The sequence below is a fragment of the Lynx rufus genome, unplaced genomic scaffold (assembly GCF_022079265.1).
Source record: "Lynx rufus isolate CCGP_SWC_20201006 ecotype Redwood Valley unplaced genomic scaffold, mLynRuf1.p SCAF_8, whole genome shotgun sequence".
Classification (NCBI taxonomy): Eukaryota; Metazoa; Chordata; class Mammalia; order Carnivora; family Felidae; genus Lynx; species Lynx rufus.
Genome location: NW_025814896.1, coordinates 120,577,301 through 120,599,663, shown reverse-complemented (window position 1 = coordinate 120,599,663; position 22,363 = coordinate 120,577,301). Strand labels below are relative to the sequence as shown.

At 37.7% G+C, this 22,363-nt stretch overlaps 1 protein-coding gene across 8 annotated transcripts in view; it reads right to left on the bottom strand.

The window, feature by feature from the left end:
- The window catches only part of DTNB (dystrobrevin beta), a 240,764-nt gene that overhangs the window by 152,585 nt on the left and 65,816 nt on the right, over nt 1-22,363 (bottom strand). For 6 of the 8 annotated variants that reach the window (XR_006960167.1, XR_006960169.1, XM_047068473.1 and 3 more), the window contains exons 6-8: nt 19,968-20,122; nt 8,848-8,953; nt 4,641-4,807 (exon numbers count right to left, since the gene is read on the bottom strand). Coding sequence is in view for 6 of the 8 variants with exons in the window: in XM_047068473.1 (XP_046924429.1) it covers nt 4,641-4,807; nt 8,848-8,953; nt 19,968-20,122 (428 nt within the window). In the remaining 2 variants the exon portion in view is untranslated. Of the gene's footprint in view, nt 1-4,640; nt 4,808-8,847; nt 8,954-11,429; nt 11,537-19,967; nt 20,123-22,363 lie in introns of those variants that run through there. The other 2 variants (XM_047068477.1, XM_047068478.1) reach the window with 2 other exon arrangements.

Here is a 22,363-nt window from a genome sequence, read left to right as displayed (position 1 = left end):
ATGGCATGCCCTTCCTAGAGGCCGTACAGCCTTCACAGACCACCTCTTTCCAGAGCAAGTTCTGGGTCGTTAGAAAGTAGTCTTACAGTTCGAACAGTCGGGCTTGTTAAGTGCAGGCTCCTAGTTCCTTTGCCAATATATAATTCCCTCAAAAACTTAGTAGGCTTTTGATCTATTTGTTTCCAGTCAGTTCCATGTGCCAGTAACCGCACACAAAGTCCTTTCCTGGACATAATTCTTAAGGCTGATTTATGTCTTTGCCTCCATTCCTCTCGCTTTGAACTAACAGAAGCCACCTGGAGTCCAGATGAAACAACAGGTCAGCAGTTTCCAACGTTGGCTGCACGATGCAATCACTTGAGGGAACTTTTAAAAACTGTCTTATCTAGGTTTCATGTACCTTTGACCCATTAAATCAGAAGCTATGTAAGTGAGAGCAAGGTAATTCTGATGAACAGCCAAGAATGAGAACTCATGCCCTGATCCGATCTTTGCCATAGGACTGTCATCTTTCTTTGACTGAGAAGGTTCACTAGGCCTTTGTGGCTCAAAGCCTTTCTCAACTCTTACCTATTGCTCTCTAGGGTCTACAAGCAATCTGTTTTTCCTGTCACTGCTCCAACTGTCAGAACTTTCTCTATTCCCTTTCATTTTTTGCTTGAAAACTAGACAATTCTTTCTTAAGCTCATCTCTTTCGTGTAAGACCTAACAAAAGACAGTCAACACACACTCGCACTTCAGTCCTTTCCAACATTTGACCCAGAGCTCAGGTGGCAAGAAGTGGACCTTCTAAGTTATTATGGATGACAAATTTAGCCACTGGTCACCACTGCATAACATACATTTCTGTCCTTCCCACCTCCAACATCGGTGTCCTTATCAGGGCTACCTGACTGCTAAGCCAACAACACAAATCTCAAGGTTTTGCTGTAATAGAACTTACTTCCAGAACCAGCTACTATAGCCAACATTAAAACCTCAGTAGCTTAACACAAGGTTTCTCTCTTGCTCCTAGCTCTCTTGATCAAAGTCAAGCAGGGTAGCAGGATATTCTTCTCCACCCATCATTCAAGGACCCAGTTTCCTTTCATTTATGGTTTCATCTTCCTCTGGGTCCTAATGAAGTTCTCTCCCCTAAGCTGTGGTAGAGAGGACAGAAAAGGCCCTCGGCTATTAATGGTCTTATTCTGGGAAGACACATATCACTCTGTTCACATTCCACTGCTAACTGGTATTTACATGGTTTTTCTTAGATACAGGGAAGCTGAGAAATGTAGTCTAGATGCATGCCAAGCAAAAATGGGAAAAGAGCAATGTCAGTGAGCCCTCATGGTCTCTTTCACACCCCTTAAAATTCAAGCCCCACTGAGCAGGAATCTTTGTCCGGTTGTGTTCGTAGATGTATCTCATATATGCCTGTAATAGTGCCTGGTACGCACAGCATGAGTTCAAATAATATCTTTTGAATGAATAATGAATGCACAGAATGAATCACCATATAGCATTTTTTTCTAAAGTAAAGTCAAATGAATGGATTGATGCCTGACAGAATAATGAATTACACTGCATAGTTACTTAGACAAAATATTAAACAAACTTTTGGAAAAATCAAAATAAACTTCCAAGCACCAATATAACACCTATCAAATCTACAATGCAAATTCATATACAAACTTGTTAAACGTACACTAAATTTATCCCTTGTGAACACAGAGAAATAGTTATTCAAATACTCGTATAAACACAGTGGGCAAATGTCAAAGAAATGACTATTAAAGAGATTACACATCTTTTTGTTAGTGGAAACTTCTTTACCCACATCAGTCTCAAAATTCATTCAGATCTTCCTCAAAGAGCAAGGGTATTATACATACAGAGTTCTAATCCTGAAAACAAGTCACACACACACACACACACACACACACACACACACACTGCTAAAAAACGTTACCAAGATGCATCAATCACACATAATGCACATACTCATCAAAATTCAAAACAGATAGCAACTTCAAAATGATGCATGCGTATTGTTCATGACTTTTCTTGAAATCTTAAGTCACTATAACAAAAATAAATAAAATTTAAAAAACAACAAAGCTGAAATAAAAATAACAACAAATGGGGATATGACTTACTACACAAGAGTGTTATGAGAATCAAGCAGAAGCACAAAAATTCACTGTGATTTCTGTACTTTATGTATGCTTTTGCTCAATGAAATAAAGCACAGGAAAACCTGCTTTGTAAATCATAAAGCAATATTCAGTCACTTATATTTTAAAAAAATGTAAAATTCCCATTTCTAAAAGGGTTATAAATTAGCTAAATGAGCAAGTTCAAATTAAGATGAACAAGTTCCTCATTCTCTCTCTGTTTTTTTAATTTTTTTAACGTTTATTTATTTTGAAGGGGAGAAAGACAGAGTGAGTGTGAGCGGGGGAGGGGCAGAGAGAGAGAGGGAGACACAGAATCTGAAGCAGGCTCCAGGCTCTGAGCTGTCAGCACAGAGCCCGATGTGGGGCTCAACCCACAAACCGCAAGATCATGACCTGAGCCGAAGTTGGACGCCTAACTGGCTGAGCTACCCAGGCACCCCAAGCTCCTCATTCTCTAGCCCAACATGTAGATGAGAATTGTCAAAAGAAACATCTCAATGAATCCAATCATTACAAAAGGTAACAGAGCAAAGAGCTATCTCAGTGCTGAGAGTTAGACTCTAAACAAAAAAACAGTGGGAAAAACATTAACAAATCATTTACCACCAAGGGACACTTGTACTTTAAGAAAGGGAAAAGCAACAACTTAGAAATCTATAAATTATCTCTATTCAATGAAAAAGGGAAGAGACTACTACGTTGTATTTTTTTCCTTTGCTTGTTTAAAAAATTTTTAAATAATCACTCCTCAACCAAAAACAGGATTAGAATTTACAACACAACAAAACCCCAGATAGGATGTTCAGTTTAACACAAATTTTATGGTTAAGTGTAACTAAAAACCTATCTGATAAAAAAAAAAAAAAAACAAAAAACAAAAAACTACCTCTAACATGTCAGAGATGTAGGAAGTAAAGTGCACACATGGATTGAAAGTTGTTCTTTTTTTTTTTTTTTAACTAATCCCTGATATGAACTTACCTTCTTTTTGTTCTTGGTTGAGTTTTAAAAAGACTAATTAGAAAAAAGGGAAAGAAAAAAAAATCCTGATTATTGAAGCTTTCTAAATACTTAAAGTCCAGTAGGATGACCAAGGGTAAGAACCTAAATCCTGAATTACACTTAGGACCCTCTATATGTTCTACCCTTTAGCAAACCAACCAACCAACAAATGAAAACCAGAGGGAAAAGTTTTTAAAACAACTTTTTGGAAATAAAAGTACGGCATTTTGTGGGGGTTGCCTGGGTGGCTCAGTCGGTTGAGCACCTGACTTCGGCTCAGGTCATAATCTCATGGTTCGTGAGTTCAAGTCCCACATCGGGCTCTCTGCAGTCAGTGAACAGTCCTCCTCTTTCTCTGCCCTTCCCTGTTCCCCACCCCCCTCTCTCTCTCTCTCTCTCTCTCTCTCTCTCTCTCTCTCTCTCGAAAATAAACATTAAAAAAATATATGGCGGGCGCCTGGGTGGCGCAGCCGGTTAAGCGTCCGACTTCAGCCAGGTCACGATCTCGCGGTCCGTGAGTTCGAGCCCCGCGTCAGGCTCTGGGCTGATGGCTCAGAGCCTGGAGCCTGTTTCCGATTCTGTGTCTCCCTCTCTCTCTGCCCTTCCCCCGTTCATGCTCTGTCTCTCTCTGTCCGAAAAATAAATAAACGTTGAAAAAAAAATTAAAAAAAAAAAATATATGGCATTTTTAAGACTCTGAAGATAAATCGAGAGACGGGAAGAAAAATGATTGATGCTAAGCTTGTTGCATGATTTGTAAACACTATAGGAAAATCACACATCAACCTCCACCCAAATACTGTTACTTAAAAGACTACTTTTGGGGCGCCTGGGTGGCGCAGTCGGTTAAGCGTCCGACTTCAGCTCAGGTCACGATCTCGCGGTCCATGAGTTCGGGCCCCACGTCGGGCTCTGGGCTGATGGCTCAGAGCCTGGAGCCTGCTTCCGATTCTGTGTCTCCTTCTCTCTCTGCCCCTCCCCCCTTCATGCTCTGTCTCTCTCTGTCTCAAAAATTAATAAACGTTAAAAAAAATTGGCAACTGTAAAATACAATATTTCCCCAACTTCAGAGAGACAAAAATTAACCCCTTTATTTCATGCAGCTTTCTTTACCCCATTTAAGCCCTACAGACGTGAAGAAAATATGCTTTAAAAAAAAGAACTTTCAATCCCACGTAAAGCTCAGAGAGGAAGCTTTGGGAGAATACCCTTTGCACAGTTTTAAAATAAGAAGACACTTCTCGCTTACTTTTCCATTTCAACTGTAATAATACCTCCAGCTCCTGAAACTTTAAAGATTCTGCTTTTAAAATCAGGTGATGAAGCGCAACACGCTCGCAACCCATCCCAAGTGTTGGCACCTAGATCTGACTGCACCACGTCCCTCTTTGCCAGGGACCTATCGGGAAACCCTCCTGGTGCTGTTGGCGATGAAAGATGAACAGCGGGGGACCCGGACTGACACACGAAGCAGTTACCCAGGAGGAGTGCTCCTTCATCTGGTGTTGGTTGCTGTGAGGGCCGCTGGCGTGGCCACGCCAAAAGCAGTTTTGGCAGAGCTGGTAGTTGTGGCACTGCTGGCATCGGTACCGGAAGCCCATCATACTCTCACACCGGCAATAGGAGCACTCCACGGGGTGGAAGACTTGTGGCAGGCAGACAGCAGGGCAGGGGAGAAGGGGCGGGAGAGGAGGAGAAGCAAGTTATCTTACTTTCACTCGGAGAGTCAAGTCAATACACTGGAAAACCACACCTGATGCAAAAAAGCAAAAGTGAAAACAACACTAACACTGAAAACTCTGAAGCGTCTCCTAGTTAACTGAGCCGCCATTTACTAGAATAAGGGGGGAAAACAATAAATGAGAAAAGTTTTTCAAGTTACAATATTACATTCCAGGGGTGCCCGGTGGCTTAATAGGTTAAGCCTCTAACTCTTGATACAGGCTCAGTCCGTGACCTCCTGGCGGTGACATTTAGCCCCCTGTCGGGCTCCACTCTGAGCATGGAACCTGCTGAGACTGTCTCCCTCCCTCTCTGCCCCTCCCCTGCTCATGTGTTGCATGTGCACGCATGCTTGCTGGCTCTCTCTCAAAATAAATAAATAAACATTAAAGAGAAGAATATTACCTTCCAATTCACCTTAGAAAATAACCAATTTCTTTAAAACGAGACTCATGCTTCTCAAATTCAGATAAATATATAAGAAGAGAAACTTTCAGTCTAAAATTTATTTTTCAAACCCATTGCTTTTTAAAGAGATTTATCATTGTCAGCTGTACAGACATTTGTTTCTTTGCTAATAACACCTGGAATGATATACTATGGGTGTCTATTACCTGAAAATGGTATTTTACACAGTACCTTCAACTGAAGGCCTTCAAATGTTGGCTGAACTAAATGCTACAACATGCCTGGGCACAAGTTTGTGGTTACTGGTAAAAAAAGTAAGGCTAGACATATTACCATGTTAGTTTTAGGTAAGAGTTCTAAGTAGCAAAACAGTAAAATAAAGTACTCTAGACCAACAAAGCAGCGGGGATTTGGAGGAAGGGAATCTTAGGGACCTGTCACCCTTTTCTCCGTTCATACAGCATGTCACCTTATGCAAACCTGCCAGGTAGCAGTCAGGATTCATAGAGATTGCTGGGATTCTCTTACAGCCTGAACATCCAGTTCACTGAGTGGGAAGTGGGCAATGCATAACTGTATATTAAAGACAGTTGTTTATTCTTTTAAGTGTTGGTAACATAATTGTTCCCTCTGGCAATTCAATTCTGAACACAAGAAATGGAAGTCAATAGGAAAAGAGCATATAGTATTCAAATCTTCATTTAAATAACTCTTTCTAGCAATATGTATACAAATCCAATCTTATTTCAATAATAAGGGTTTTGGGGGGCGCCTGGGTGGCTCAGTCGGTTATGCATCTGACACGATCTCACAGTTCGTGATCTCACAGTTCGTGAGTTCAAGCCCTACTTCAGGTAAGCTTGAACCCCACATCAGGTGAGCTAGAGCCCCACTTCGAGTGAGCCCCACATCTCTCTCCCTCTCTCTCTACCCCTCGCTCACTTGCACCCTCTCTCTCTCTCTCAAAAAAATAAAATAAGGATTTTGGGTTCTGTTTCCAAAAATGTACATCAAGACTCAGGGGGAAAAAAAAGGAGCACTTGGTGAAGAAAACAATGTAACAAGATCATTAAAGACTATAAAAAGTAAAATCAGGAATAAGAACTCCAAAGGACATAATTCCTCTAAGAAATTCAAGCATTTTGTCGTCAAGATATTTCTAAGGAATAATGAAAGTGCTGATAAGACTCTGTGCTCCAAATTAAAACTATACAATCTAGTAAAGTTCCACCAAAGAACACTACTCTCAAATCAGTCTGGAGCTAATATCAACACAGTCAACATCAGCATATCAGAATTTATAATTCTATATAACTTTCAGTTAATATTAAATAATATATAGGGGCACCTGGGTGGCTCAGTCGGTTGAGCGTCCGACTTCAGCTCAGGTCATGATCTCATGGCTCATGAGTTTGAGCCCTACATCGGGCTCTGTGCTGACAGCTCAGAGCCTGGAACCTGCTTCAGATTCTGTGTCACCCTCTCTCTGACTCTCCCCCACTCATGCTCTGTCTCTCTCTCTCTCTCTCTCTCAAAAATAAACATTCAAAAAAATTAAAAATATATACATATTAAATATAGGTATATTAATATTAAATTATCAAGTATATTCTGATAATCTTGGATGAATATGCATGTCTATGTGATTTTTCTTTTCTTCTACACCAGTCAAGAGCCAACACTTACATTAGATAGTATAAGGGGCTGACCAGATGGAAAGGAGAGCCAGAATAAGGAAAGGATCACCTATGTACTGGGTCAATTATAAATAAGATCAAGTTTTGGTAAAAGTATTCTTTTTGAAAGAATACATCATGTTGTATCTTCTTATATATTATATGCTCGGATTTTTCAATAAAAAAAGTGCAACTTCTGCTTAAGCAAATAGATATCTGTCCTTATTAACTTCAATATGATTCCAGCGATGAACTCCATAGAAAAAGCCCAAACAACAACAAAAATACCATATAGAAATATATAGAAATACCATAATTTTAGAATTTACTTCCAGCCATAAAAATTAAGATATGTAGATAAATGTTACCATGATAGATAACATGTTTTATTTTTAAGATATTGCAATGAGTTCATACTATTTCTCTGTCGCTGAGGAAAATATCACTAACCTCATAAGAATGTAATCAACAAGTAATACACTATACACAAAGTAACAGTAAAATGTTCACAATGATAACAAAAAAATCAGAACAAAAGAGATTCTTTCTACTTGGCATAGCAAATACAAAATGATTTCATGAAAACAAATTGAATATAAAAGTACTAAAACACTTCAGGTTAAAAGTATTGCCTCCAAAAGAACTAATAATACTGTAATAATTTAACAGTATAAATCTCTATCCAAAAATCTTGTTAAAAAATTATTTAACTGTTTTAGTTTAGTCAAGAGATTCTAGACCTTTAAGAAAATAATCCTGAATCTAAGGTACCTGTGAACTAAAGCCACAGTGGGGCAAAAGGCTGAGAGGTTTAAAAACAGAAGATATGGATGGGACAGAGAGAAGATAAAAAGAGTATGGAAGTGTATTTCGTTCTTACAAAGGGAAAAAGGGCTCTGCTTTTTAGCTCCTTTCACTTGTTACTGGTTCTCTTTGGCGGAATAAGATACAGGCAAAGGCCCGGAGAGGAAGGAGGGAGGTTACACAAAAAACTTCAGCCTTTCCTTTAACAAACTCAGACAACCTAAACAATGAGATAAATGGATAACAGCAGAAGAAAAAATTAAGAAGTTACTAAGAGATAACTGTCATTTTAAGCAAAACAGATTTAGTCAAATTCCTGGAAAAGATACCAAGAGTAATTCAAGGTAAAATAGTAAAAGAAGAAGTAAAGATGTATGAAGTACCAAATCCTACCTTAGCTATTCTCCTTGAAACTACTCTAAAAGCATTATAATTTTAGTGGGTGATACTGCATATATGCAATTTTTTAGAACTATGAATTTTATAAATTAAAGGAAAAAAGGAAGGCATAGGTAAATCAGGTCGGTTCAAGTAGAAAACAATCACCTGAAATCTCAGGGGGAAAAGCCAAGAGTGTGAACCACAAAGTTTGATATTACTATTTCTTGGTTCCCTAAGTAGTAAGTCCCCTTCCCTTACTTTTCTTTAAGAAATAAATATCCATCGAGGCGCCTGGGTGGTTCAGTAGGGTAAGTGTCTGACTTCACCTGTGTCTGACCTCACAGTTCGTGGGTTCGAGCCCCGCATCGGACTCTGTGCTGACAGCTCAGAGCCTGGAGCCTGCTTCAGATTCTGTGTCTCCCTCTCGCTCTGCCCCTCCCCATTCATGCTCTGTCTGTCTCTCTCTCTTTCTCTCTCAAGAGTAAAATAAGCATTAAAAAAATAAATGAACTTGTAATTTAAAAAAAGAAAGAAATATCCCTCTTTTGAAAGCTAAAATCACAAATCCAAATGACAGAGTGACAACAAATGTCAATTATAATTTTCAATGGTAATAGCTAAGGACATTACAAAATACTATCAGCTCGTGTATTTCCTATAGCACAAGAAACTGAATGATAAAAGTTCCACTTACCATTCTCAACATGGGCAAGCCTATGCATGAGAGGTAGCCAGACAAGGCACTGGGGGGGAGGATCGGCCATCATTGTGTCTAAAAACATATTTAGCATGATCTTTTTCTGTAAAGAGAAGAAGAGCAAACATACTTTATATTATTAATGAATTCCAAAATTACGTTGATCTAGAATCCTCCCAACCAAGTTGTAATGAATTCCTTGTGAAAGTCCATAGCAAAATACAATATTTTACATTACGAGAGACAATGCAACATACTGTATGTCACTACAATAGTCACATGCATTTCCACACACATTATTTTGAGTCTTAAAACAACTGTACCAGGTAAATAGGTTAGGTATTATGACTAACTTCATATTACAGATGAGAAAATAAAGAAGCGTTTATATGACTTGTGAAGGTCCTACTCAAATAGGACACAAAGCCAGCACAGGAACTCAGCTGTCCTTCAAACTACTATTATTAACCAGTGGGGGAGACAGACATCCCACACCTTATTATAAAACAACATCAGTGAGGGACGCCTGGGTGGCTCAGGTGGTTAAGTGCCCGACTCTTGATTTTGGCTCAGGTCATAATCTCACCGTTCATGGAATCAAGCCCCAAGTCAGGCTCCCCACTGACAGTGTGGAGCCTGCTCGGGATTCTCTCTACCTCTCTTTCTGCTCCTCTCCCATGCTTGCTCTCGCTCGCTCTCTCTCTCTCAAAATAAAACAATAAATAAACATTAAAAAAATCAGTGAAAGCAGAACTACTCCATTTATTGTTTACCGTATCTCCAGCATTTCATAACATTGGTGTGTTATCACTAAATAAATACTGCAGTGAGGGGCAAACACTCTTAAACATCATTTAACAACTTTCTTGTACAGAAAGAAAGAAAGAAAACTAAAGGGAAGAATTGGACGAAATTAGAGCCTAAACATCCAATGTCCATCACCCCCCCATTACATCATCTCCCCAGCTAGACTGCATTTTTCTGTTTCATCTTTATTTCTCTCTTTTAAACAAATACATACAAAGCTTCCACTGTATGTGAAACACCGGTATAATTACATTCCACTGGATACAAAAAAATCAGAAAACAGTTTAGAAAAAATAGAGCCATGAGATATAGATAGAATAGATTATCAAAAATTTTCAAATTAATGAATTTTCCTTATTTCCTCTAACCCACAAAGCACCTTTCCTGCTCCAAAAAAGGAAAGAAAAAAGGAGGAAAGAGGAATGTCTTACAACTAGATGGGAGAGCTCTATGATTACAACCTGGACATGGAGGCCCCCACTTCCAACTTTATTCCTAAAGAAGGGCAGAGACAAAAGGGTGAACACAGGAGAGCAGGAGATACAGGCCCAGCAAGTAGTGCTTTTCTAACAAGCCCTGGTCCCACCATTCAAAGGCAGGGGGAGGGAATGAGGACTGGAGCATGTGGACACAAAAAGGCACCCAGAATCTCATCTCACTCTCCCAAGTAACTACGTTCTCAGTCCCACCACCTTTTCTTGAGGTGAAAAACAGGGTATATGAAATGGAGTGTTTCCCCATAAAACTTTAAAATACTTTATTTCAGGAAGGAAAAAAAAAGGACAAAATTGGTTAGAGCCGACTCAAAGATTCTGCCAGTACATTATAAAACAAGTGATTTTTACCACTAATCCGTTCACCTCAAACTGGAAGCAACAAGTGAAGGCACCGGGGTGGTTAGTCAGGAGGATGGCGGCCTCCAGCATTTGTATCTGATCCACCGTGACACCTTTGCAGTGATGGTTCCATCATGCAAACAGGAGACTACAGACTCACTTCTGTGTATCTGTTTGCCAACTATGAGAATCTTGATTTCACTGTATGTAAATTGGAGACAATTCTTATTAAGAATAATCTTAAAAAAAAAAAAGAAACTGGTAAGTAGGGAACAGAAAAGGGAGGATAAAGTAGATGCAGAGCAAGAAAGGCTTTTGCAATAAAACTCAAAAAAGATGAAGAAATAGGAAGGAAAGCCTCAGATTCAGGACAGAGGCTGGAGGCCAACACTGACTTGAGGGAGGGAAGGGGCGAGCAAGAGGGCTGAATGAGGGTGATAATAGTAAGAACCTACCATACAAAGGCCCTTTATAGATACCCGTGCGTGGGTGAAATTTGAAAAATATCTACTCAATTAGGCTAAATAAAGTTTTCCAAAGTGTTTTCCATCTCAGGCATCCAAGTCCCTAACGTTTCTGACACCTCGGTGGAATCTCGGAGGAATGAGAGAACAACATGAAAAAGAAAACCAGAAAGTCACCAAACATTTGAATGGAGGTCCAGATATAGAAAATGCCTCTTCCTATGGATATGCACATAACTGTAACAAAGCAACAAAAAAATGAAAAGTGTCCCCGTAACATTACTGAGAAAGAAGATACTAAGAAGTGTTTTTTAGCTAGCAAGAGGTAGCAACCAAAACTTAAATGTATGTTTTAATTAATATTTCTATATATTTTATATCTAATTTGTTATTTTATATCTAATATTAAAATTAACTTTTACAAGTCTACCTGTAATTCTAATGCTACTTTCTCTAAAAAGTTTTGACTCACCTATCATGGAGGCTTCTTTTTTAATCTTCGAGATGAAAAGGAACAATTATATATGACATCTCATTAGACCCTGATAAAAATGCTCAGGGTCAGCTTACAAAAGTTGTTCCAAGGTCATACTGTAATGTGAAGTCCTCCAAAATCATGAGGAATGAAACCAGAACTGTGTCCCAGTAGTGTCTTCAATAAACCATGTGATTTGGGGAAAATCGCTTACCCTTCTGGTTTCAGTTTTGTCACCTATCAAAGGGTAGAGCAGTAGTTCTCAAGTGTGTTCAGAAGCTGCCTTGTTGGTTCCTAAAACATTTTCAATGAGTCCCTGAGGCTGGGGCTATTTTCATAGAATTCTCAGACATTATTTGCCCTTTTCAATCTCATTCTCTTATAGGCAAACAGTGGGCATTCCAGAGGCAAGGCGGCAGATTCACAACCATCTGAAAAAGCTACTAAAGCACTCCTCCCTTTCCCAACTCCTCACCACGCGAGGCCAGATTTCTTTCTACACTTTAACTAAAACAACGTATCACAACAGATTGAAAGGATAAGCAGATAGGACAATCCAGCTATCTTCAACTGAGCCAAATATTAAAATGATTTGCAAAAATGTAGAACCATGGCATTCTTGTTAAATTTTTTTGTTTTGGGATATATAGCTTTTTTTTCATAAAAATGTTTTCAAATATATAGCTTTTTTTCATAAAAACATTTAAGATTTAACAGACTTCTCATTGTTATTTTTACACGACAATATCTTTAATTTCTCAATTTTAATTTCTAGTATAGAACTATTAATAGAAATAACTCACATGAACAAAAGCTCTTTGGGGTCCTCAATAATTTTTATTGTAAAGAGGTCCTGAGACCAAAAAGTTTGAGAACTGCTGAGCTAGACTTCTCAGGTCAAAAATTCCATGACTTAGTAAATAACTGTGTAAATGACCAGTTAGCACTTTTTTCTCCTTTTTTGTTTTGTTTTTCATCCTTGAGTTGAACACATTCTTTGCATTTTTCCCTATTAAAAAAAAAAACTTTTTTTTTTTAAATGTTTATTTATTTTTGAGAGAGACAGAGACAGAATGCGAGTGGGTTAGGGGCAGAGAGAGAGGGAGACACAGAATCCGAAGCAGGCTCCAGGCTCTCAGCTGTCAGCACAGAGCCCGACGTGGGGCTCGAACCCACAAGCTGTGAGAGCCGAAGTCAGACGCTCAACCGACTGAGCCACCCAGGTGCCCCGCATTTTTCTCTATTTTTATAGCACAGTATTTATAACAAAAACTACAACAAAATTACAAAAACTGCTTCCCACAATTCTCATTTTCCTATATTTCCCTGTAAATGTACATATGATTCTATGTAATTATGTACATAGGGTAGATAAAAATATATAATGTTTTTTCACTTAACTTTTTTTTAAATACTAATTGTTTTGCTACAAGGTCTTCATTTCTAATCATTTTAACAGCTGCCTGATCCACTGAGCTGAGATGCCATGATTTATCTCTGCCTTCCTCTATAAAACACTGAGGCTGTTTCTATCCTTGTGTGTACTCATATATATTTTTCCCTGGAAGTAAGCATTTCTTTTTGTCACCTACCTTCCTGCCCTTTGTTATTCTAATCCTCAATACTGACAATTATTACCCTAGAGCCATTCTCACCTCCTTCCCTCTACCCATGACTACATTTTCCCTGTTTTAAAAGGGGGTAGAGACCACCCCTTAAAAATAAGAAATCCAGTATCACTAAAACAACATGAGAAAACAAGTAAATTAGTTTAGCATTGGGTCATCACAGGTACAATTTCCAGCCTCATCATTTCCATTAAAACCTCCTATTTCCTTATGGGCAAAGGTAAGTTTTGTTTTTTTTTTTTTTAAAGACTTTTATTTTTAATCTCTATACCCAATGTGGGGCTTGAACTTACAACCCCGAGATCAGGAGTCACATGCTCTACCAACTGAGCCATCCACGTTCCCCAACAGGTAAGTATTTCTTATTCATTGCTCTGACTTACTTGGTAATCAGTAAAACCATGAATGACATACGGTTAACAAACCTGAAACATTTTTAAAAATGTTTTTAAAGTCTTCTAGATTAAAATATTTTTAAACAAACTTTTGTGTAGAGTTAAAAATATTTTGTCTGACCAGGACAAACATAAATTAACTGGTTATAGGACCAGTGCTATGGGTCAGCCTTTTGATTATTATTAGACACTGAATTTGACCATATCACAAATTTATTTTGAACTTGAAAAATTAAAGTACTTTGTAATGACATAACAATATCATGCTGCTGTGCTCCTTTTTTAATGTTTATTTTTGGGAGACAAAGAAAGAGCACAAGCAGGGGAGGGACAGAGAAGGGCGGGGGGGGGGGGGTGGACAGAGGATCTGAAGCAGGCTCTGTGCTGACAAGCAGCTAGCCCAATGTGGGGCTTGAACTCACAAACTGTGAGATCATGACCTGAGCCAAAGTTGGACGCTCAACGGACTGAGCTACCCAGGCACCCCTGCTGTGCTCTTTGTTAGAGATGATTTTATTTATTATGGTTAAAAAATGGGGAAAACTTCAGTACTTCTGAAATACTATATTTTCCTCACTGCAAAGACTGTTTCATTTGAGAAAATCACAGAATAAAAATATCAATGAAAACAACAACAAGGTTTCAGATACATCCATGAGATTTAAGCTTTCAGTTAGAATTCAAACCAAGACACTTTCTCATGCCATATTTGATTTAAATCATTTAATCCAACAAATCTCTAGTAAGCATCAATCATTTTCCAGACACTGTTAGTCACGGGTATATAAAGTTGAAGGAGATCAAGGTGTATCCCTTCAGGGCATAAGTGAACTAGATATAACATGCCATGGGAATGCAGAAGAGGAACAATTAATCCTACAGTGAAAGATTCAGAGCATCAAAGAAGAAGGGCTATTTTATCTGGGATATGAAATATGAGGGCTTCTGTTGGAGAGAAAGAAGGTCAGGGGTTATTGGCATTTCAGTGAGAGCTAATATCATTTGAAATGACAGCACACGCAGGACCAAATGTGGACATAATTCAGCTGAAGTGACAACAGGAACAGCTCTGACCAAGTTCACACATGTGCAAGAAAACACAACCCATCATAACTACTGGCCAAGTGCAATTGTAAGATATTATTGTCTGTATGAGGTACCTGGATATCAGAGATGGTAAGGTGTGAAAGAGTGTCTTCAAATCAATGAAACATGGTAATTACCCAATTACCAATTAGATTATCTTGGTAATGAGGGACTGCTGATGGAGATTGTAAAATCTGCTTAATTGGAATTCCTATGAAATACACATATACACGCACCAGGTAATTCTTACCAAACTTTATACAACGTCCAGGAAAACAAAGTCAGAACATCCAGAAAATGTCTCACTTCAAAGATGGCGTGGGGAGAAAAGTCATTTTGGCATGTAGCAGAAGAGGATATGTGGATCAAAGTATAGCCAGAGGACATCTCCAGGCACAAGAAATACTGTTGCTGTTCTGAAAAATCCACTGGTGATAATGTAATCCCATCTCTACCCACTGCCCGCCTCCCCGTGAATCACGGAGAGTCCCGCAACACCCAGTGAAAGAGCACCGCTCCCTTCCCATCTCCCTCTCTCCCCTAATCATTCAGTCTTCCAAAAAAGACGGACATCAAGTTTAAGATCCTCTGCAGGATGGACTGAACACTTCAAACTAAAGTCAATATGAACCTAAAAAATAAATAGCACAACAAATAGCAATCATCTTTTTAAGGAGAAACAGAACTCATCCTTAAACTCTGAAGTTTAGAAAAATTGGGGAGAGATTTAACATATTCACTGCTTGTTTTTTAATAACTTTTAAGTCTCTAAAGTCAGTTTGTTAGTTTACAAACAATGAAAAATCAATACACCTGGCCTACCCACCAAAATATTAGCCTTGAGGTGCTATGTTAACACTGTGCTTTATACAGACAATAATCATTAGCACAAATAAACAGCTAGATTTTTTCTAAAAATTTTAAAATATACCAAAGTAGAGAGAATAGTATAATATGCTTGTTACCCAGCTTCAACAATTCTCAATAATGACTAATTTTAATTTATGCCTTCACCATTCCTTCAGTCTGGAATATTTTGAAGCAAATTCCAGGCATACTATTTCTTGAATTAACTTCACTCCAGTGGTTTATTACGGACACCTCAGATGCTTATGAAACTGATAAAAGAATCTTTGATATTGAGGTTTATAGGAAACCACCAGAGCATCTTCCAAAGTGGCTCATATGAGAGTTCTAGTCGCTCCAAATCTTCACCAACATTAGTTGTCAGTCTGAATTTTAGCTATTCCAGTGGATGTGTTCTGCTGAATTAGCTTATAAATGCCTTTAATATTTGTTGTGTTTTTAAAACTATGTTAAGTCCAACATCTTTTTTGGGGTCTGTTTGTGAAAAGCAGGCAAAATTATTTTTTAAAAAAGAATTCAAGCTATATTAAAATAAAGAAACATGTAATTCTCTTCACATCATTTGAAAAATTCAAGAATTTCTCCTGTAATGCAATGCAGACATCACTGAAAAGCTGCATACTGCAAAGCCGTGGATTTAAAAATAAGGTATGTGAGAAAAAACAGGGTTGGCACAAACCTAAAAACAGATGCCACCTTGTAAACAGAGAACAAAACAATAGCAACACTAATAGCACAATTAAATCTCTCACAGGCACTGCCAACAAGGTCACTATCAGATGATACCTTTCAGTCCTAAGTCCTGAGACATTTTTTCCCTTCTTTATAATAAGGGCATACAACTTGTAACACAGATCAATTTTATCAAAACTAAATACGGGCTCCAGGGAATAGCTAACTCCATCAATCAATTTTTGTAGCACAGGTGTGAGGGGTCCTAAAAACAGTGTCTTCACACGTCTTTCTTGTGCATCCACAGTTTCACCCCATAATACTACAGAAAGTGAAGCAGTTCATGAATCCTGCAAACCAGCCGCTTCTTTCACCAGAGAAAGGTACTTCTGCAGGTTTTCCACTTCTTTCTTAAAACAGTCCTACATTCTCTTTCATTGTGATCACTTGTTTGCTCAGCTCAGAACATTAATATGCTGGGAAAACTGCACGTGAGTCAACAGAGCAATTTCCACTTTACTCTGACCCTGTTCTCTCGCTATCTGATGGTGGGTAAGTTAACTCGTGTTAAAAAACACATAGGTAGGAAAATAAACCATACGGGAAAAGCCCATTTTCAAAAAGAAACCCAAAACTCATTGGACTTAACTCTTGCTGCATGAACCTCTGTCCAAAGTCTCATATTTTTGGTCATTCTACCAGTAGTTTCTTTTTCTTTTGAGGGTCCTTTTTTGGGCCATCTTTACAGACCAAGGAAAGCTCAAGTTTCCTCTAGCCTGAGATGCTGCTCTGACTTTTTCAAATTTGGCACATACCAAAGCACAGACTGAGTTTTTTTATAGGAATCAGAGGCAGATAAGAAGCAACAGCCAAGCTGTAAGTTCAAAAGCCTCACAATAAAGGCATAGGTGATCTGGAGAATCCTAGATAGCACTACTAGGATTAACAGCTGGAAATTTCTGTACATTCTTCAACATTTTAAACTGTCATTCCAGTACTAGATTCTCATTATAGTCCTCACGTTACAATCAGATCAAAGGTTACTTTAGGTTTAAAACCCCACCTAACTGCCATCCACTGGTCAGATGTTACTCTTCACAGACACTTCTTTGTATAAATTCCCTTCCCTATTCATTCTGACACACTTTACTTAACAGTAGCATTCCAGGACTTGATCAAGTTTTAGCCTGACCTCCAGGAAGTATCTTGTGTGAAAAGCCACACGTACATCAGATATGATTTCCCCAGAGTACTGTGGGGGCAACCGTTTAATGTAATGGTACTACTAAAGCAGTAGCACTGAGAGGAATTCTAAGTGAAAACTGTCTGGACAGGGCCCCTGTGTCAGTCAGTTGAACATCTGGCTCTTGATCTCAACTCAGTTCTCACAGCTGTGAGTTCAAGCCCCACAGTGGGCTCCACAATGGACGTGAAGCCTACTTAAAAAATAAATTAAAATCAATGGAAAATGTTTGTAGTTTCTTTATCACACTCATCCTCACATCGCTTCAGGGCATTTTAATACCTGAAGGACATTCCTGTACCAGCATATGTATGGAAAGCCTCATCTCATTTAGAAATGCATATTTATGGGGCAAATGCAAACTATACTAGAATAAAATGAAGCATAGAGCTATCTTTACTATGCTAAAAGCTGATATTGTCATTTATACTGAGAAAGAGATAAAGTATGCGTAGAGGCAAATTTCCACAAAAACAATAAGCCAAAGTATGTACAAATTTGGAAGAACATCTCCTCAGAACTTACTAAAAATAACTCACCAGTATTATGGGTGCCACTTTCGGTGCTAAAGCTAATGAGTAATCTCTAAACAAATTACAAAATAGTGTTTGAAAATGTGAGTTCAAATAAATATGAATTCTTAACTTTAAATGTAAAAGAAAAAAAAAGGTATGTGTGTGTTTGTTTTTGCTTCTTTTGTGAATCAAAGTATCACAGATCAGGAGGATCTGGTTTACGATGTTCTTTCAATTCTCAAACTTTTAGATTTGTTGTTTTTATGTGTTAACTTTTTATTTTTAAATAATTTCAGACTTCTAGAAAGATCATAAGATTACAAAAAAATTCCCCATTTACCAAGATTTCTCAAATGTTAACACTGCAGAAGAGATGCCCCTTTACCCTTAAATTAAATACCTATATTTCTTAAAAACAAGGTTATTTTCTCACATAATTTAATACAAATATCAAAATCAGGAAATTAACATTTAATAACAAAATACTACTATCTAGTCTACAAAACGTATTCAGATTTTTTCAATTGTCCCAACAATGTCCTTTATAACAAAAAGGAAACCCTGGATCATAAACTGTATTGGGTTTTTCTTATCTCTTTAGATTCCTGTAACCTGGAACAGGTTTTTGTTTTTTTGGGTTTTTTTTTTTTTTTTTTTTTTTTTTGTCTTTCATGACATGGACATTCTTAAAGTGTATAGGCCAGTTATTTTGTAGAACTATCTTCAGTTGGGTTTGTCAGATGGTTCCTCAAGATGAGACTCAGGCCAGATGTTAATAAACTTATTGTGATAAATGTTTTGCAAGATATACAAATCTCAAATCATTATGTTGTACATCTTAAGCTTTTACAATGTTATATGTGAATTACATCTCAATAAAACTGTAAAAAATAAAACCAAACATAAAAAAATGGGAAAAAAAAAAAGGAAGAGGAGACTCAGGCTGTGCTTTTCTGGCCCAAGTACCACAACAGTGATACTGGGTACATCTTGGTGCATCCGCTCAGGAGGCAAGGATATCAGTCTGTCCCTTCGCCGGTGATAGGGACTTTGATCACTCGGTTAATGTCAATCTGACAGGTTTCTCTATTGTAACACAGTAACTTTCTAATGTTACTACATTTCCTTTCATAATTAATAAACATCTTAGGGTGGGGCTCAGTCAGTTGAGCATCCAATCCTTAATTTCGGCTCAGGCCATGATCTTGCAGTTCATGGGATTGAGCCCCACGTCGGGTTCTGCACTGACAGCACAGAGCCTGCTTGGGATCCTTCTCTCTGCCCCTCTCCTGCTTGAGCACACATGCATGCACACTCTCTCTCTCTCTCTCTCAAATAAATAAAATTTTTAAATAAAAAGTAAACATCTTATGAGGAGATACTTTCAGACTATGTCAATATCCTACTTCCATTAATCTTTTACTCATTAGTTTTAACACAGATTTTTCAGTAATTCCCCCCTTTCCAGAACTTTCTAAGCTTAGCATGAAGCTCCTTTTATCTCATGTCTATCTGCACAAATGGAGCCACTGCCAGCATCCACTCTGCTCTGAGACCCCTGAGACACAGTTAAGATCTCAGGAATTCACACATACAATCTCTAGGGCAGGATCACACAAGGACACTCACAAATAAAGAGGAAACCCAGTCTATCGTTTCTTCACATGAAAACGAGAGTGTACCCTCGAGAGATTTTGAGCTGGCAGCTGAGAGTTGTGTAGCATTCCTTGTCTTTGGTGCTGAGAAAACAATGGCCCAGTATTGTATAGAGTTTTACGCCAAAATTCTTCTATTTCACAGTTGAAAGAACTCATTCAGGCAAGTAATATATGTCCAGTAGCAATAATATAAACACTTCATCTTCAACATTTTTCTTTAAAATGTTGGTAATTTAAAATTTTACATATGTTACCATTTTCCAGAAAAGACTCCCCTCTCCCCCAAACCAGAATTCGTAGGTGAATTTTTTGTCTGCCCTCTTTTTCACACCCCTCCCACTTAAAGCTCTTTTCCCTCCTCTACTCAAGGCTTTATGTCCCTAGACTAGAAGCAATCTGGTGAAATCTAATAAAGGGCGGAGGGATGGATGAGTGCTCTTCTAGTCCTAGATTCTACAAAACTGTCCTTACCTGCTGTGGAAAACAGGTGCGGACTGAGTGCTCTGTGTAACCAAAAGATGGCCCTTCAAAGACAGCTGTTGGGAGCTTCAGAACTTCCTTCAGAAACTGGTCAAACTTGCTAAATATCATTAAGCCATTGGAATCTGACATCTGGGAGAAAACATCTATGAGAACAAAACCAAATAAAGTCAAACTAGAAAGAAATATAAACTTTTTATAAATGACTCTATGTTATTTGTATACTGGTCAAAAAGTACCATTAAAAAGTACCATAAAGCTATTATGATTTTTAGTTAATATGTGTTCTCCTTCTTATTAACATTGTATAGTTCCTTTACTGCCCAGCCCTCTCTCCCACCCACTTAATATCTACCTAAATATTAAACCCAATAACCATTCATGTATGTCTACCTACCTCCTCTTTTTGAGTGTACATAACTGAATGATATATACTTTTTATTTTATTTATAACAAACTTTGTTCCAAGAAGAATTTGTAGCAACATACCTTTATCTCTTAGCATTTATGTATGTGTTTATATAAGACATATACATGCTTGGGTTTATGAATATATTGGCATATTGATTTGGGGGTATGAAACTGTATTATATTTATATATTCATATGCTACTAATGTAATGTATTCCTGTGAAGGAATAAATTTGAAGGAAGCATAAAACATGTTTAAAATATTCCATTCAGTGAGTTCCAAAGTAGAATAAAAAGAACTCCTATAAATTCTTCTACCCCAAGATACTTTGATACTATAAGATCTTATTTTTACCATAAAGTCTGACTCAAGCAGATGGGAAAGAAATTTCTAGTAATACTATTTCTTTATCTTCTTAGAGAGAGTCTTCTCTCTCCAGTTAGTTCTTCCTCTCTTCTCATCCATAGTCGGGGAGAAAAAGAAAAATCACCAGCAGCTCAAAATCAATGTGTCAGAGAAATGTGACCTAAGCTTTTTTTCAAAGTATTGAGCTTCCTTATAAACAAATGGGTGAGTTAAACATGCACAGAAAAATCGTTTCCTGAGGCCCTGCCAAGTGTGGCATTTTAAAAAGTCAGATTCTATACATAATTAATAAGTATAGAACAGATATATATGTAATTGATATATGTTATATATGCATTATTCTTCAGGTTTAATTCGAGGTATTTATCCTGAAGCACTAGGTGTAGAAAAAAAAATACATTTGAAATATATTAACTAAAGAAAGATAAAATGTTAAATTATCAACTCCACAGAGTAACTTTTAAAAAACATTAACATTAAAAAACAAGAAAAAGTATCAAAGGAATGAAAATCTACAATATATGCTCTCTAAATAGCTGTTAGTTTGTAGCTGGAGAAAAAGTATTAAATACTCATGGCGGGTGGGGAGATTCAATGAGAGGCTAAAAGAACTACAATCCTAGTGGAAGATAAAATCAATTAATTAACAAACAAATATTAAGTTCCTTCTATGTGGCCCAAGTGCCAAGCATTCTGCTAGGTGTTATGAAACAAACAAAGAAGTATGATGGGGGTCTTTATCCCCCAAGAAACTTTCAGTGTAGCTGGAAAAAAAAAAAAAGATACATATGAAGCAAAGAAGAATTAAGTGTTAAATTGACACTAAGTGGAACAGAAAGAACAGAGACATAAAGATGCCTGTTAAGCCTATTTGTCAAGCACCACAACAGGTTGTAACCATGGCTGAGGCTGCCTGTAGCCACCCAAAATTAATTATCCTCGTTTCTACTAGTAATAGAACACTAATTTTATTTTGTATAGCAATGCACCCCACTAGGAGATTAAAACTTACAGCCTTCCTTTTAGCAAGTCATGGTCATGTGACTAAGTGGTAGCCAATGAGACTATAAGCAGAAGGGTTATGAGGGACTTCCAGGAAGGTTGGTTAAAGAAAGCTGACTAAGCTGGAAATCAGGTCCTTCTTTCCTTATCCTCTTCCTCCTTTTGCTATCTGAAATGTAGTTATGATGGCTGGAGCTCCAACAGCCACCTTGGACTATGTGGTAATTGTGATTTTGTTACAGAAGTCATGCACTCGAATGGTAGAAAACAAAGGTAGAGAAAGCCTGGGTCCCAGATGAAATACCACATCAGCCTTGGACTACCTAACCCTGGACTTCTTTTAAGTAAGAAAAAAATAAACTTCAGCTTTGTTTAAGACACTATTATCCTGGGTTTTTGTTTTCAAGCAACAATCCCTAATACTAAGTACCTTATACATTACTAAACAATACCTCATTTTACTCTCACAAAAAGGTGTATGTGTGTACACATAATTATTTAAATTTTATAGATAAGGAAACTAGCTTAGAAAGGTTAAGTTGCTTAGGGTTAAGAAGTTGGTAAGTAGCTAAGTCAAGATTTAAAGTTACACTTTAAAGTTATACTTC